This window comes from Anomaloglossus baeobatrachus, chromosome 3, assembly GCF_048569485.1.
Source record: "Anomaloglossus baeobatrachus isolate aAnoBae1 chromosome 3, aAnoBae1.hap1, whole genome shotgun sequence".
NCBI classification, from domain to species: Eukaryota; Metazoa; Chordata; class Amphibia; order Anura; family Aromobatidae; genus Anomaloglossus; species Anomaloglossus baeobatrachus.
In genome coordinates, this window is record NC_134355.1 from 382,929,553 (window position 1) to 382,946,351 (window position 16,799).

General features: G+C 40.4%; 1 protein-coding gene across 1 annotated transcript in view; it reads left to right on the forward strand.

Moving 5' to 3' along the window:
• IMPG1 (interphotoreceptor matrix proteoglycan 1) overlaps positions 1-16,799 on the forward strand; it is a 601,870-nt gene that overhangs the window by 476,308 nt on the left and 108,763 nt on the right. The window contains exons 14-15 of the mRNA XM_075341503.1: positions 3,641-4,623; positions 9,873-10,092. Of these exons, the coding sequence (XP_075197618.1) occupies positions 3,641-4,623; positions 9,873-10,092 (1,203 nt within the window). The remainder of the gene's footprint in view (positions 1-3,640; positions 4,624-9,872; positions 10,093-16,799) is intronic.

A 16,799-nucleotide genomic window follows, 5' to 3' on the forward strand; every position in this document is an offset into this window, starting at 1 on the left:
AATTCCGCTGGGTTCCGGTGCTGGCTTCAGGGTCCGAGTACCCCCCTTTGTGCTACGGTTTCCGGGTCAGTCCCCCGTGTCGGTACCGGTGGGCTACAACCCTGTCCCGGTCCACCTCAGTTCTGCCGAGCTGTCTTCCCGTCTCCTGCTGACGGAGACCACCGTGTTGTGAATGTTAGTTATGTTTTGGCTGCTGGGAGGCTCCCTCTGGTGGCCAGGAATGGTTTGGACTTGGACCAAGTGTGTTGTGCAATGGGCGTTTCCTTTGCTAACTCTCTGCTTATTTAAATCCTGGTCTGATAGCAGGCCATGCCGGATCTCAGTTGTTCTTTGTATCACCAGCCTGCTTCATTCTGCTCCACACCACATCTACCCCAGATAAGTGCTTGCTCTTTATTTATTGTTTGGTTCTTTTGCTCTTATCTGGGTTTGTCATTTGCTGTGGTTGTTTTCAGTTTATTTGCATTCAGGGATTCTCCCCCTCAGTTGCTTGGCTGGGGAACTCCCTGCAGTTCTGTTTGGAGTAGAGCTCCTTTGGGTCCATGTGTTTGTGGCTTGTTGAATTTGTTTTGATTCTTGTTTTCTGTTCATTGGTATGACAAAAGCACCTGGTATAGGATGGAGTTCAGATCGTTCGATCTGAGGGCCTTTTTGTACTATCAGGAATTTGGAATTTTGCAGGTTTTTTTCTCTGGCCACCATCAGTCCCTTTCCTGTCCTTTCCTATTTTAGTCAGTGGGGGCCTCACGTTTTGCTAATCCTGTCATCTATCTGTGTATTGTGTTTTTCCTATGTCACCGCAGTCTTTGAATGTGGGGGGCTTGCTATTCTTGTCTATTTTCTGAGGCAGAGAGTTATTCATCTTTCCTTCCTTTAGGATAATTAGTTCTCCGGCTGGGTTCGCGGTGCACAGGATGTTAGTTCACCCCTCGGCTACTTCTAGTTGTGATGGTAGTAAGGGGATGGCGGCCAGATTAGTTGCCAATGCTCTTGTCACCTTTTACCAATGATTTGTGGTGGTCTTCCATGGAATCATAACACCACCGTCTGCCTTTTAGCCTGTGGCACTAGGGCTCCTACCCTAGTGCTGTTCAACTTGGACTTTCCTGCTGGAGCTACACTTAGCTCCAGCCCACACTCATCTCCATCCTCTACCACCGACTGCACTTCACTTCTCTTCTTTTTCTCACCCCGGGCTGTCTGGACCCCTGGGTGGGTATGTCCCAACTGCCTGGTCACGCCCACTGGTGTGTCTATCTTTCCCTAAGGGGGGTGACTAGGTTTTCTGATTGGCTGTGTGTTTCCTAGTGGGGGGAAGGTGTTATGCGGGGGCCTATCTGTGACTACCTGGTTTTTCCAGGGCGCCACACATGATGTTGCTACCCCATGTTGCACAGTAAGTATGATGTTCTTTATCTGCAGCTCTGCATTCTGTCTCCTCAAAACACGATGAGTAGTGTTTCTACCAAACAGTTCTACTTTAGTTTCATCAGACCATATGACATTCTTCCAATACTCTTGTGGATAATCCAAATGCTCTCTAGCAAACTTGAGACTGGCTCGGACATTTATTTTCTTAAGCAGGGAAACACGTCTGGCACTGCAGGATGTAAGTCCCTGGTGGCGTAGTGTGTTACTAATAGTAGCCTTTGTTGCCATGGTCCCAGCTCTATGCAGGTCATTCACTAAGTCCCCCCGTGTGGTTCTGGTAGTTTTGCTCACCGTTCTTGTGATCATTTGGACCAAATAGGGTGAGATCTTGCATGCAGCCCCAGATCAAGGGAGATTATCAGTGGTCTTGTATGTCTTCAATTTTCTTATTATTGCTCCCACAGTTGATTTCATCACACCAAACTGCTTGCCTATTGCAGTTTCAGTCTTCCCAGCCTGCTGCAGGGCTACAATTTTGTTTCTGGTATCCTTCAACAGTTCTTTGGTCTTCACCATAGTGGAGTTTGGAGTGTGACTGTTTGAGGTTGTGGACAGCTGTCTTTTATACTGATACCAAGTTCAAACAGGTTCCACAACTACAGGCAATGAGTAGAGGACAGAGGAGCCTCTTAAAGAAGAAGTTATAGGTCTGTGAGAATGAGAGCCAGAAATCTTGCATGTTTTAGGTGAGTAAATACGTATTTTCCACCATAATTTGCAAACAAATCTTGCAAAATCAGACTAGGTGATTTTCTGGATTTGTTTTCTCATTTTGTCTCTCATAGTTGTAGTCTACCTATGTCAATTACAGGCCTCTCCCATCTTTTTAAGTAGGAGAACTTGCACATTTGGTGGCTGACTAATTACTTTTTTTCCCCACTGTATGATATAAATGGCTCTCAATCAATTATAATTGTAGAGATATCAAGATGGAAAAGTTGATTTCTATGCAAAAAACATATTTTCAGTTGCAAACTAGAAAATGGAAATTAGGTATAAAAATAATTTTGTCAATATATTTAGATGTTATTGAACTAATACGTAGGGGATTGTAAATAGAATGAATAACTAATAAGGGTCAATGTCAGCAGTCAAATACACAGTGTGACTGATGTACTGTTAATTACATGTGGCAAAGGAAGATATTACAGCTTTACAAAACTACAGTATCCGTTGTGCTGTCTCGTGTTTAGTATGGATACTACGGTACAATATGTCATGCACTTTACATATTTTTGACCAGTCATTTCAAATTTGATGCAATTTTAGTGAAACTAGGTTAATGTAATATTTATATAATAATGTTTGTATACATATATTGTCTCGACATGGTCTACGGAACTTTACAATTAATCAGAGACATGTACATACAATGACATTACCAAGTAACACATAGTACAACAGTACAGGGGGAGAGAGGGCCCTGCTTGCAAGCTTACAATTTATAAAGAGATACTGGAGACACAATAGGTAGAGAGTTCTTGTCAGGTATGGTCCAGCCATTATTTTAATAAATATTGTCAAATAGTTATGAATGATCAGTCTTCAGCCCTTGTCGGTTTAAGTACAGTTACCAAGTGCTATTGGGTACATGAAGGATGTGGCGACAGATGAATAGTAAAGACCATATTCTGAGGAAAATGTATAAAGGAGGGACAGGGAATAATTAGATTAATAGAGTGAGGTGACAGATCTGTCTAAAGTTATGTAGTTTTAGAGCATGCTTAAAATTATGGGGGATACGTATTAACCAAGTTTGTCTAGGATAGCGCATTCCAGAAAACTGGTGCAGCATAAAAAATGTCTTGGAGATGGAAGTGGGATATTTGGATTATAGAGGATGTTAGTAAGATGATAGAAATAGATAAGGATGTAGATTTTGGCAGTAATGAAATGTGAAGAGCTTTGCTGGTGAGATAGATACATTTATATTTTACTGTGTAATGGATGAGTAACCAGTGCAATGACTGGGATAAGGTGGAGGCGTTGGTGTAGCAGCTGAACAAAAAATCAATTCTGGCTGCCCAGTTCAAGATGGATTGGAGAGGCGAAGGATTTGTAACATGGGAATAAAAAGTAGATACTGAGCAAGGAGATATATTACTTCAATAATAATAATATTACTATTTTTTATGTCTTTATATACTTCTTCCCTATTTGCCTTGCAAAACAGTAATATACTTATGATATTTATATTTTCATATTACAGATGGGTCTCATGATGAGAATTCGATGGATGTAAACGTACCTACCTACAAACCATCTTTTACTTCCCACACTTCAGATTCATTCAACTCAGAAAACGCTAATGTCATTCTGTCAGGGGATGAAACTTCAACGACAGAGCCAGGTTCCATGAATACTGTGAAAATATTACCTGCTTATATAGATCCCAATATAGTTTTTGTTTCGCCAACTCCAGAACTGCAGCCAGATATTGTAACTATACCCCATTCTTTCTATGAAGAGAGTACGTCTGTCTCTAGTATTGACCTACCTGAAGAAACAACTCATGTGGTAATGCAAGAAATGACTACAGAACCATTACAGCTATTTGACAAAACAATGCAAACATTTGAAGAATTCAGAGAAACTACTCTGGAAGAAGGAATCTGGGACAAACCCACTGTAAATGTTGCAGAAAGTTTGGAAGAAGCAGGATCAGCATTTGAACAAACAACTTTGGGAAAAGTAAATGAAATTGAAAGCTCATCTCTTGAAATAGATGATGTAAATGAGCAAACTACTCAACAATTAACTCCATTGTTTGAAGTAACAACTCCAATGTCTACCAGCTCAGGCATTACTAAAGGCAATAATCAGTATGATAGTAATGATGATAATGTGACACCTTCTGCTTCTAGCTATACAGTCATAGAATCGAGCTTCACACATACCAGTGTGACAGAAAGCGGCATGCATAGTATTGATACAGAGAAAGTACATGAAGTCATAGACAAGAAAGAGGAAGAAATCGAATCCTCTACCTCGAGTATGGATAATCTCCCAAGTATTCCTACAGCCTCCTCTTCATTAGAACATAAAACATCTAGCGTGGAACCTTCTGCCGACAAGGGAAAAGAACTTGTTGTGTTCTTTAGTCTTCGGGTGACTAATATGCCATTTTCTGAGGACCTGTTCAATAAAAGTTCCCCAGAATACAGAGCACTTGAACAGCAATTCCTCCACCTGGTGAGTAAACATTCTTTACTACAAAGAGATATGTATTCACATGGCAGAGCTGTGATATACCTAGGCTGTGATTTACTTGATTTTCCAACAAAGAAAGTCAAGATCTTTTGATCTTTCTAATAGAATTCTTGAAGAGAGCTAATAAAAAGAAGTTTAGGTATTGTAGAAAGATCAATGAGATGGCATATGTCATTTACAAAACCCTACATAGGAATTATCTACCTTTTTGTGATTTTTTTTTTAAAGTTCAACACCCCCACAGTTGATCTTACATTAAAGAGAATACATTTAGTTTAACTTCAATTGATAGATGGAAATGTTTAAAAGATAAGTAATGTTTCTTTTTCTTTTTTTTTTTTCATTGTTGTACTTTCCTCGGTGTGCTCATATTAGTGCACACACTTACTGTTTTGTCTGCGTATGGGTTTTTCATAAAAAAAAGTCCATAGAATGATACAATCTCCAGGACATAAGATAATGATGGACTACTTCTTCCTCTCAGAGACTACGGAGCAGAATGGGAGGTGGATACAAAATATTAAAGGATATCTTTCATCAAATCTTTCATGTTCTACTTGCACATGATGTAACAGTGGCTGCGGAACAGAATAATATTTATATATTTTTTTTATTTTGCCTCTCCCTTGTAAAAATATTAGCAACCAAAGCAATTGGCACCTTATGAGTTAATTTTCATTAAGTTCAAGTAGGCTTTTTCAGAGGGCTTTCACTTAGGTGTGTACTTTTTTCTCCTGTATAAAATTGCCTAATCATAAGTAGGCAGCAACACACAGGAGAAAAAGAACATACTGGCAGCGTGATTAAAATGGCCACAGCAGGGATCAGGCTGTTCCTCGTCACCATCGATGGCCCTGTGACACGATCATGAGGTGCCAATGGGGTCCAATGGTAGTGCGGGGTCAGATGATGACCCCTGAGGCTGCCTGCTGCCATGACTCATTTCCTGTGAGAGCCAACAGATCGCCGGCACTCACAGGACATAAGCATTTCTGCTGATCAGAGCGACCATACAGTGCAATGATAAAGTCCCTTAGAGGTTCTAGTAAAGTAAATAAAAAAAGTTTAAAAAAAATATGAAAAAAAAAGTTCAAATCACCCCTCCTTCACCCCATTGAAAATAAGTAATTTTTTAAAAAAAAAAAACCTTCATATTTGGTATTGCCAAGTTTAGGAATGCCTGATCTATCAAAATATAAAATCAATTAATCTGATCGGTACACAGCGTGGCGAGAAAAAAATTCCAAACGTAAAAATTATGTTTTTTGGTTGCCGCAATATTTTTTTTAAAAGGGAATAACAGGAGATCAAAATGTAGTATCTGCACAAAAGTAGTATAATTAAAAATGTCACCTCAAGATGCAAAAATTAAGCCATTACTGAGCCCCAGATCCTGAAAAATGAGAATGCAACGGGTCTTGGAAAATGGCAACAAAAGCGCTATTCTTTTTTGGGAAGAACGTTTTTTTAACCCCATAAATAAAAGTAAAATTATACATTTGTGGTAGCTACAAAACTCGTACAGATGTCAGGCATCATATGGACACATCAGTTTTACCATATTGTGAATGTGGTAAATAAAAGCCTCAAAAACAATTGGAATTTTTATCCCGTTTTCTAATACACTAAATGGTAAAATGAATGGTTTCATTCAAAAGTACAACTCATCCTGCAAAACAATAAGCCATATTGACAGAAAAATAAAAAAGTTATGAAAACTTAAAAACGGAAAATTGCCCGGGGATTAACAAAAATCAACTTTGATTGTGTCAAATATTTTGATTGCTAATAACTCTGCCACAGAGAGGCTTGATATAAAAATATATATATTCTGCTTTGCGGCTACTGTTATATCATGTGTCCAGTTAAACAGGAAGAATTAAATATACAGTACTGACCAAAAGTTTGGACACACCTTCTCATTCAAAGAGTTTTCTTTATTTTCATGACTCTGAAAATTGTAGATTCACATTGAATGCATCAAAACTATGAATTAATACATGTGGAATGAAATACTTACCAAAAAAGTGCGAAACAACTGAAAATATGTCTTATCTTCTAGGTTCTTCAAAGTAGCCACCTTTTGCTTTGATTACTGGTTTGCACACTCTTGGCATTCTGTTGATGAGCTTCAAGAGGTAGTCACAGGAAATGGTGTTCCAACAGTCTTGAAGGAGTTCCCAGAGATGCTTAGCACTTGTTGGCCCTTTTGCCTTCACTCTGCACTCCAGCTCAACCCAAACCATCTCGATTGGGTTCAAGTCTGGTGACTGTGGAGGCCAGGTCATCTGGCGTCACACCCCATCACTCTCCTTCTTAGTCAAATAGCCCTTACACAGCCTGGAGGTGCGTTTGGGGTCATTGTCCTGTTGAAAAATAAATGATGGTCCAACTAAACGCAAACCGGATGGAATAGCATGCCGCTGCAAGATGCTGTGGTAGCCATGCTGGTTCAGTATGCCTTAAATTTTGAATAAATCCCCAACAGTGTCACCACCAAATCACCCCCACACCATCACACGTCCTCCTCCATGCTTCACGGTGGGAACCAGGCATGTAGAGTCCATCCGTTCACCTTTTTTGGTCGCACAAAGACACGGTGGTTGGATCCAAAGATCTCAAATTTGGACTCATCAGACCAAAACACAGACTTCCACTGGTCTAATGTCCATTCCTTGTGTTCTTTAGCCCAAACAAGTCTCTTCTGCTTGTTGCTTGTCCTTAGCAGTGGTTTCCTAGCAGCTATTTTACCATGAAGGCCTGCTGCAAAAAGTCTCCTCTTAACAGCTGTTCTAGAGATGTGTTTGCTGCTAGAACTCTGTGTGGCATTGACCTGGTCTCTTATCTGAGCTGCTGTTAACCTGCGATTTCTAAGGCTGGGGACTCGGATAAACTAATCCTCAGCAGAGGCGACTCTTGGTCTTCCTTTCCTGGGGTGGTCCTCATGTGAGCCAATTTCTTTGTAGCATTTGATTTTGCCACTGCACTTGGAGAAACTTTCATAGTTTTCCCAATTTTTCGGACTGACTGACCTTCATTTCTCAAAGTTATGATGGCCACTCGTTTTTCTTTAATTAGCTGCTTTTTTCTTGCCATAATACAAATTCTAACAGTCTATTCAGTAGGACTATCAGCTGTGTATCCACTAGACTTCTGCACAACACAACTTATGGTCCCAACCGCACTTAAAAGGCAAGAAATCCCACTTTTGTTAAACCTGACAGGGCAGACCTGTGAAGTGAAAACCATATCCGGTGACTACCTCTTGAGGCTCATCAAGAGAATGCCAAGAGTGTGCAAAGCAGTAATCAAAGCAATTAAAGCAAGTAATCAGTGCTTTAGAAGAACACACAAGGTGATAACTAGGCCTGCAATACATTTACTGATCTACAATGCAATGGCACTCCCATAATGATAATAAGTAATGTAACTATAGAGAAAAGTGTGCTGGACTTGTCAAAGAACAATTTTTCTTGGAGTGTAACAAGAAAGAGCAGATACTGTGTTTCCCCGAAAATAAACCGTACCCTGAGTTAAGCCCTAGCAGTAATTTTTTGCCTTTTCAGAATTAGGTTTAAATAGAAGCCCTACCCCAAAAATAAGCCCTGGTTGTGGTTCAATAATGAAGTGTCCATGTAGCTAAAAAAGATAGACTACTGCAAGACATTTTATTAAAGAAAGCAGATACCCCCAAAAGAGAGAAGCAAGACCTCGCAATCGTACTCTCTAGACCCCAAATGAGATGTTGTGGAACATTAGGACCTGTTATGGAACGCAGCAAGGACCTGCGGTGGAACACATACACATCTGGGTATACCGTACTGCTTTGGGGACCTGGAATGCAATGGAACGCAAGGACCTGCTGTGGAATGCATCAAGGACCTGCAGTGAAACACATCAATGCATTTCACCACAGGTCCTCGCATTCAACTGCACTGCCGGCCAGAAGTAGTATGGTATAACTGGATGTTTGTGTATATGTATGATGGTCCTGCGATCTGATGTGTGTGTGAGTGTCGGCCAGAAGCAGGGGAAGACCTCTGTGGAGCACACAGGGACCTGAGGGTGCCTGCTGTGGATCGCAGGAGAACCTGAGAGTGACGCATATGTCTGTGGTATGGTTAGTGTGACTCTCCTGTGGGGCGTCTGCCTATTTTGGGGGGTAAACTTACCCCCAACCCATGCTTCCCCAAAAATAAGCCCTGCCGCATTTTTCGAGGAAAAAAATACTTTAAAACAGTGTCTTAATTTCAAGAAAACACGGTAGTACTTGGAAGATAAATTCATATTAATCACTTTTTTGAGCACCAAATTTTCTCAGAGCTACATTCCAATTGAACACTTGTTATCTTCTATTTAAAAGCTTCATTTCTTTTGCTGGTTACTCATAAAACATACTAATCCCATCTTATTTAGTTAAATCAGACATGTTATAGAGTACCACTATGGGCCTCCTTCATAAATACTATTTTATGAAACTATTGTTCCGTTGAAACCAACCAGATTGCAGCTTTTGGTTTTTTTTCAGAGATATAAAAATATATTGACTTCTTGCAACATTAAAAAGGTTTTTCACTCTATGATTTATTTTATTTTTTTAGACCTTCAATCTTACTAAAAACACCAAAGAATCCCCTAATAATCCCCCAAAGGTCTTGTTACGGTGCTCATCTGGACTCTACACACCTCTTTTTTCGGATTCTGACCTCAACACATGGCATAAAATGTGAGCTAACTGAATGGCCTCAGTGTTTACCCACCATAGCTATTGATTAACTGAGTGTACGTCCACAGAGGATCTGTGATTAGTTGTCTAAGATGTTCGGAATAACTTCCCTTTCTAGTCCATTAAATTAGTGTGTAAAGTCGTACCAAGAAGAATTGATGCTTTGATGGCACAATCATGACGATCACACTAAATATTGATTTAATTTTAGATTTTTCTTTTGTTTTTTGACTTTGCATTTTGTTAATTGATAAAATAAAGTATTATCACTTCTATTTTTTAAAATTATTCTTACTTTTCAGCATCTTTTCGACACCTGCCTAAATGTTTTGCACATTCTTGGATATTTTCCAGGAACCTAGCATTCTCCTGTAAATTAATGTGTAAAAGAACTTTAATGCATAAAATTAACTGCTACTTAAACTGACAAACAACAAAGAATATACAAGTTACAAGTACAGACAGTGAAGACTTTTAATATAACACAAGTGTTTCTTTTTTACAGCTGCTTCCATATCTTCAATCAAATCTCACAGGATTTAAGCACCTTGAAATCCTTAACTTCAAGAAAGGGAGTGTAATTGTGAACAGCAAGCTAAAATTTACCAAGTCTGTGCCCTATAATGTCACTGAGGCAGTCCATTGTGTTTTGGAAGATTTTTGTAATGCTGTAGCTCAGCTCCTCAATTTGCAGATTGACAGTTACTCACTTGACATTGAGCCAGGTAAGAATATACAAGTATCTAAAATGTTCTAAATCTTGTAATGATAAAAAGTAAGTGAAAGACCATAATCTGTCAGTGTTGCCTTTATAATAAGAAAATAAAAAATTATAGGCTATTATTAAGGATGAGCGATCCCAAACAGTAAAGTTTGGGATTCGTACAGGACATTGGGTGTCTAGAGCTTGAAATCGAACACAGATTTTTTTTTTAAAAAAACAGTCTTTGAGTTCGGGTACTGTTTGTATGTTAAAGTTTGTTGAAAGGCAGCAGCGCAGTCAATCAACAACTTTATTTCTTGTGGAAGATGACTGTATACTGCTGTGAACAATAAAGATAAAAAAAAGGACTTGGGCTTCCACCTATTCTTGATAGCCAGAGCAGGAAAAACAGACAGCTATGGGCTGCAACCCTTAGCTGTCTTCTTTACTTTGTCTGGTTATCCAAAATAGTTGGGATCCCACTACGTTTTTTTTTTTTTTAATCATTTATTTAAATAATTAAAAAAGAATGGCATGGGGTACACACTATTTTTGATAACCAGCCAAGGTAAAGAAGACAGCGTAGGGCTGGCATTATCAGGCTGGGAAAACCCATGCTTATTGTGCTCTTCCCAGCTTAAAAATAGCAGCTCACAGCCTCCCCAGAAGTGAGGCATACATTAGATGCTCCAATTCTTGTGTGTTACCCAGGTACATTTGCAATCGGGGTAATACCTGTGGAATTGATGTCAGCTGTGAATTGACAGCTGACATCAACCCAGAAGTTAGTAATAGATAGTCATCTATCAGACACACTCAATGCTAACCTGGAGAGTATAGAGTTAAAAAAACACACAGACACCGGGAAAAAAAAGTTTATTTGAACAAAGACTGTTCCACACTCTCTTATTCACCAATTTATTACATCAAAATAAATTCTAGAAGTTCCAAAATAATCCAAAGTGTAATGTCCCATGGCACCCATCGATGCTTTTGGAGCTTTGTTCCGGGAATGAGGCTCCATAGGTCACTCATGGTCAGCGGCAAGCCTGGAATTTCTCACGCTCAAAATAGTCTTTTTTTGGCTTACAAATACTGATGTAAAATACTGACCAAATACTGAATCTGTGAACGTGGCCTTATGGTGTTCATTAAAAAATGTAGTGGGAGGACAGCATATTTTAGGGTGGCTTTACACGCTACGATATCGCTAAAGCGATCTCGTTGGGGTCACGAAATTTGTGACGCACATCCAGCCGCTTTAGCGATGTCGTTGTGTGTGACACCTATGAGCGATTTTAAATCATTGCAAAAACGTTCAAAATCACTCATCAGTGACATCACCCCCTATTCTCAATTATCGTTGCTGCTGCAGTAACGATGTTGTTTGTCGTTCCTGCAGCAGCACACATCACTATGTGTGACGCCGCTGGAACGACAAACATCTCCTTACCTGCGTCCACCAGAAAAGGAGGAAGGAAGGAGGTGGGCGGCATGTTCCGGCCGCTCATCTCCTCCCCTCCTTTTCTATTGGGCGGCGGTTCAGTGACGCTGCTGTGACGTCGCTGCGACGCTGAACGAACCGCCCCCTTAGAATGGAGGTGGTTCGCCGGTCACAGCGACGTCGCTGCAGAGGTATGTGCGTGTGACGCTGCCGTAGCGATAATGTTCGCTATGGCAACAATCACCACATATTGTGCCACCGACGGGGACAGGTGCTATCGCACATGACATCGCTAGCCGATGCTAGCGATGTCGCAGCGTGTAAAGCCCGCCTTAGAGATGTCCAAGTTGCCATTGCCTGAAAATTCAATGTCAAATCCTCCAGGCTGTGTGCGCTCCCAAACAATTTGATCATACAGGCTGTAATTATTTCCTATACAATTTTTTCCTATTTTTACAAGAACAAACAACGTGTTTCGACAAACAAATGTCTTCCTCAGGTATATCGTCTAGATGCACTACATTTCTGACTAGATTTTATATTAAATACTATATACTATAGTATATATATATTCCTATACTTCTATAGGAAGTACTAACACGTCCATTTGGGTGGGGACCAAGTCTGGCCGGTTTTTGACACACCCATTAGAAATTGCACTGCAGGTTGGTAGTTTGTAGAAATCCTTACACCATACAATTAAATGAAGAAAAAAAAACCCATTAAGATGTGATATATAATTACATGTAACTATTTACTACCTTTGTTAAGCAGGCTTTACACGCTACGATATATCTAACGAGATGTCGGCGGGGTCACGTCGTAAGTGACGCACATCCGGCATCGTTAGTGATATCGTAGCATGTGACAGCTATGAACGAGCAGAAATACTCACCTTCTCCTTCATCGTTGACACGTTATTCATCATCGTTCCCGAGGCAGCACACATCGCTCCGTGTGACACCTCGGGAACGATAAACTGAAGCTTACCTGCAGCCGCCGCCAATGCGGAAGGAGGTGGGCAGGATGTTTACGTCTCGCTCATCTCTGCCCCTCAGCTTCTATTGGGCGGCCGCTGTGTGATGTCGCTATGACGCCAAACATCCCTCCTCCTTCAGGAAGTGGATGTTCGCCGCCCACAGCGACGTCATTTGGAAGGTAAGTACGTGTGATGGGGGGTTACAGCATTGTGCGACACGGGCAAGAAATTGCCCGTGCCGCACAAACGATGGGGACGGGTGCGATCGCAATTGCGATCGCACGATAAATTGTAACATGTAAAGCAGCCTTTAGGTTTAAAAGCATATTTGTATAAAAGAGTTTATCAAACACTCATAAAACACTGAAAAACTCTTAATAAAAAACACTCATATAAAGCAATTTTTTTTTTCTCCATTTATTTGTATGGTGTAAGGATTTCTACAAACTACCGACCTGCAATGCAATTTCTAATGGGTGTGTCAAAAACTGGCCAGACTTGGTCCCCACCCAAATGGAGCTGTTAGTACTTCCTATAGAATTTAATATAAACTCTAGTCAGAAATTTAGTGCATCTAGACAATGTACCTGAGGAAGACATTTGTTTGTCGAAACGCGTTGTTTGTTCTTGTAAAAATAATAAAAAATTGTATAGGAAATAATTACAGCCTGTATGATCAAATTGTTTGGGAGCGCACACTGCCTGGAGGATTTGACATTGATATTTTTCCTATGGTAACTCGGGCTGAGTTACAGAATAGCCACCAGGAGTCTGCAGCTTACTGTTTGGGAAGGAGAACTCTCCATTGAGATCTGAGGTCCTAAAGGATCGATAAGCAAGTTAACAAGGCTTGTATAAGGTGAGTGTATGAAAATATAACATTCACCTACAAATTATCTATACAGCTACCTTTAGATCGGTGCACTTTTTGTTTTCTTTTCCCATTCTCTTTGGTGAACACATTGCCTGAAAATTAAGTGATTATGCCTCTGATGACCAAATGAAGCATCTGTATCAGTGCTGCCTATATTCTACTTAGGGACATGAGCTTCTTAAGAGACTAATAAATATAAATTAAAGTTGATGTTAACTTCATGTGAAATATAATCGCTGGGCAACTATAGCTGAGGAACATAAATATGCCAATATACACGGACACCTCCAGCAGCTTTAAAATAGGAAAATGGTTTCTTCAATGTTTATATAGGATTTGTTTGATGATCTGTTTTTTGCAAACAAGGTTGAATATCACACTATGATTCATCATTATAATGGCGCTTGTCTCTGTACCTTGTTTCTTCCGGGGAAATTGGTCGCTTAATAGTATTTTGTTATTATGCTTGCTCATAACAATACTATAATTCTAAATATTCATTTAAAATCATATTAAATAATCATACATAAAGTATTAGGCATTGACTGTGCTTGCAGAATAGCTTAACTATGAGCAAATGTAAGTAGAGGAAAATCTATTTTTAACCCCCTTCATGACCAGGAGATTATTGTTTTTGACAAAGCAAAACATAGGAGTCACGTACGCACAGTTAATGGCAGCTCCAAATTGACTACCACGAAAAGGCTTGGCACAAGCCACTCTTTTTCCCAGAACCTGGGGGATGCCCTGGTCTTCACCCATTAACCCCTGTACAGGTATTTGGACTTAAACAGAGGTCTCTGGCTAAGGGCCATAGAGTCAGCTGCTATTCTGTCTTGCAAGCTGGCAAGAAGGATAGTCAGGAAGCTAAGTCAGATCCAGGAGGTCACGTCAGGAGTAGACTCAAACAACAAGTGGGTAGTCAAATGTAAAGGCGAGGTCACTGAACAGGAATTTCAGGTCAAAATCCGGAGCACAAGACAGAGGTGCACACGTCAGGATAGAATATCTATTGACTGGCAGTATAAGCTGGCTTTCTGGGGTTTAAATAGAACAGCCTCACTCAGTGTTGCCAGCAGACAGAAACGAAAACATCGAGATTAACCCCATATCTTCCAGACTGGAAAGAGACACAAGGCCCAGGAATAAAATAGGATTGATGCTGTCAAGTATCATCCGCAACAACAGTGTGGCCAAAGCAGAAACCGGCACAGATGTTATATTACCCCCCCTCTTATGGGGGGGCCTTCAAACACTTAGGACCAGGCTTACCACGTTTACAGGGAAATTTATGGTTAGATTATCAGCATTGACGTTATCAGCTGACACTCACAATCTTTCCTCTTGTCCATAGTCTTTCAAATGAACAAGGTACTACAATGAATGCTTTATTATCATGGAATAAAGGATTCTTTCTACTTCATATTTGAAGTTGCCTCCAACCAACACAGTTCGAGGGAGGTTATTAACAAGGGTACTCCGACAAATAATATCTCTTTAGCAAAGACTCGTGAAAAAGATCTGGAATGAGGCAGGAGCTGGATTCACTACCTCAATAATCTCATAAGGAATGATGAACTTGGGACCCATCTTATCAGAGGGGAACCTTGTGTTTGATATTTCTAGTAGATAACAACACCTTGTCCCCAATAGTAAGGGTCCTGTTACATGTAGCGACGTTCCAGTGATCCCGACAACGATACGACCTGGTCAGGATCACTGGTACGTTGCTACATGGTCGCTAGTGAGCTGTCAAACAGGCAGATCTAAGTAACGACACAACAATGATACGGTGATCCTAGGCGGTCGTTGGCATCCTGTCACACAGCAGCTATTCTGACCGGCGTTGAAAAGACAAAGCAAAAACAAAGCTATGCATGCTGTCCAGCTGGACATCAATGATCAAAAAATGAACCAGGACGTTTAAGTACGATCGGCGATATCATAGCGGGGAGCTGCTCGCTGCTATGTGTCACACATAGCGAGATTGCTAGCGAGGTCGCTGTTGCGTCACAAAATCTGTGACGTTTCAGCGATCTCGCTAACAACATCACTATGTGTGACGGGCGCTTATGACTTGGTCCATCAATGCACCTTTTTAGCAGATGAGCTCTGTCACCAGGATAGAATGTCTTTTGACTGGCAGTGGGAGTTGGCTCTCTGAGGTTTCAATAGAACTACCCCACACAGTGCTGACAGTAGACAGAAACAAAACCACAAGATTAACCCTGTAGCTTTAGACTGGACAGAGCCGCAAGTCCCAGGAATAAAATAAGATTGATGTTATCAAACATCACCCGCAACAACAGTGTGACACCACCTAGCAGCCAAAGCAGAAACTTGCACAAATGTTACAGAATGGAACCAACAGTTTGGATATAAAACTTCACCAATTTCTTAGTACAGCTTAAAAGGTTCCAGGTACATAAAAATATTGCATCAATTCAAATCCAACGCGTTTCAGACATAGAGCCATACTTAACCATGGAGCCAAAACATCTTTAACTTCTTTTATTTTTGTAGTTAATTTAATTACAGAACTTCTTGAAAATTTAAAAAATAGTGTTGCCATTTTCTGAGACACATAACATTTTTATATTTTTGGTTATCAATCGAGCTGGATGAGGGCTGTCTAGCTGACAATTTTATTGATACAGTTTTGGGGTACTTATGCTGTCTTAATCATTTATCATTGCATTTTTGGGGTTAAGTGCAGGGATTAAATAGCAGCAATTCTGAAGTTTCAATTCTTTCTTTGATGCTTAACATACAAGTCATATTGTTTCGTATTTTAATAAATATTTCTATATTTGAATTAGCTGAATTAGACATTATTGGACACAAAGATACGAAATATGTTTGTTTTTTACATTATTTTATTTTTAGTTGGGAAAATTTAGTTGATTTAAACTCCAATATTTTTTTCTTTATAAAAAAAATTCCAAACATTTTTATATACTTTTATTTTAATAGTCATGCGCAGTGCGCCTCTCTGAAGCTGGGACGCGTACATCCAGCTTCACAGGCGCACTGACGCTGCTGAAATGAGACATGCGTATGTGTGAGATTTACGCCATGTGCCCACGGGGAAAGTGTCCTGCGGATATATCCGCAGGACATTCCGCAGGAGCTCCCAGAAAACCGCAGCACAACTTTGTCTGTTTACATGCTGCAGTTTTATTGCGGAATGTCCTGTGGATATGCTGAGGTGTCCTGCATTGAGGATACAGTACCATGGCTTCGGCACTGCATCCTCAATGCAGAACAAGTGCTGGAGTGATTGGGGACTTCATACTTACCTCCATCACGCAGCACTTCACTTTCCAGCCGTGTCTGTCTGCACATTGCCGGAGAAGGAGGGCGGGCCTGCACTAGCTCTGGATGTCACATGACCGGAGCGCGTGCAGGCCCTGCCCACCTCCTCCTTCCTGC